General features: G+C 67.5%; 1 protein-coding gene across 1 annotated transcript in view; it reads left to right on the plus strand.

Annotated features, from left to right (window-relative positions):
• The window catches only part of LOC108803372 (interferon regulatory factor 2-binding protein-like A), a gene marked incomplete at its 3' end in the record, with an annotated part of 3,111 nt that overhangs the window by 1,367 nt on the left and 943 nt on the right, over nucleotides 1-801 (plus strand). The window contains exon 2 of the mRNA XM_018575220.1: nucleotides 5-794. Within this exon, the coding sequence (XP_018430722.1) occupies nucleotides 5-794 (790 nt within the window). The remainder of the gene's footprint in view (nucleotides 1-4; nucleotides 795-801) is intronic.

Consider the following 801-nt stretch of genomic DNA (forward strand, 5'->3'; position numbering starts at 1 on the left):
TGAGCGTCCCCCCAAACCTGCTCCCCCAGACTTTGCTGAACGGCCCTCCACAAGCCTCTTCATCTGGGGCCCCGCATGTGCTCGGAAGGGGCCTCAGCGGCCCGCCGCCCCCCTCTTCCTCCTCCTCGGGTGACCCCAAGCGCCCGGGCTCCGTGTCCAGCACCGACCAGGAACGGGAGCTGAAGGAGAAGCAGAGGAACAGCGAAGCCCTCTCGGAGCTGACGGAGAGCCTGCGTTGCCGGGCCGAGGAATGGGCCGGCAAGCCCAAGGTGGTGCGGGACACTCTGCTCACCCTGACGGCATGCACGCCCTTCGACGTCCGCTTCAAGAAGGACCATGCGTTGCTGGGACGGGTGTTTGCCTTCGACGCCACCTCCAAGCCGGGCCTGATGGACTACGAGCTGAAACTGTTTGTGGAATACCCCAGCGGCTCCCTCAACGTCTTCAGCTCGGCCTCCGGGGTGGCCAAGCAGATGTACCAGGACTGCATGAAGGACTTTGGCCGCGGCCTGTCCTCGGGCTTCAAGTACTTGGAGTATGAACGCAAGCACGGCTCCGGGGACTGGCGCCTGCTGGGCGACCTCCTTCCGGAGTCCGTCCGGTTCTTCAAGGAGATGGCCGTGGCGGACATGTTGCCGCAGCCCTACCTGGACCCCGGCTGCCCCATGCTGCCCAGCGCGCTGGTCAACCTGCCCCGGGCCCTGGCTGCCGCGGCCGCCTCCTCCTCGGCCGGGGCGAGCGGCCAGGCCCGCTCCGGGGTGAGGAAGCGCAAGGCATCGCCCGAACCGGACTCTGCCGAGG

This window comes from Nanorana parkeri, unplaced genomic scaffold, assembly GCF_000935625.1.
Source record: "Nanorana parkeri isolate BGI_ZX_2015 unplaced genomic scaffold, ASM93562v1 scaffold3653, whole genome shotgun sequence".
NCBI classification, from domain to species: Eukaryota; Metazoa; Chordata; class Amphibia; order Anura; family Dicroglossidae; genus Nanorana; species Nanorana parkeri.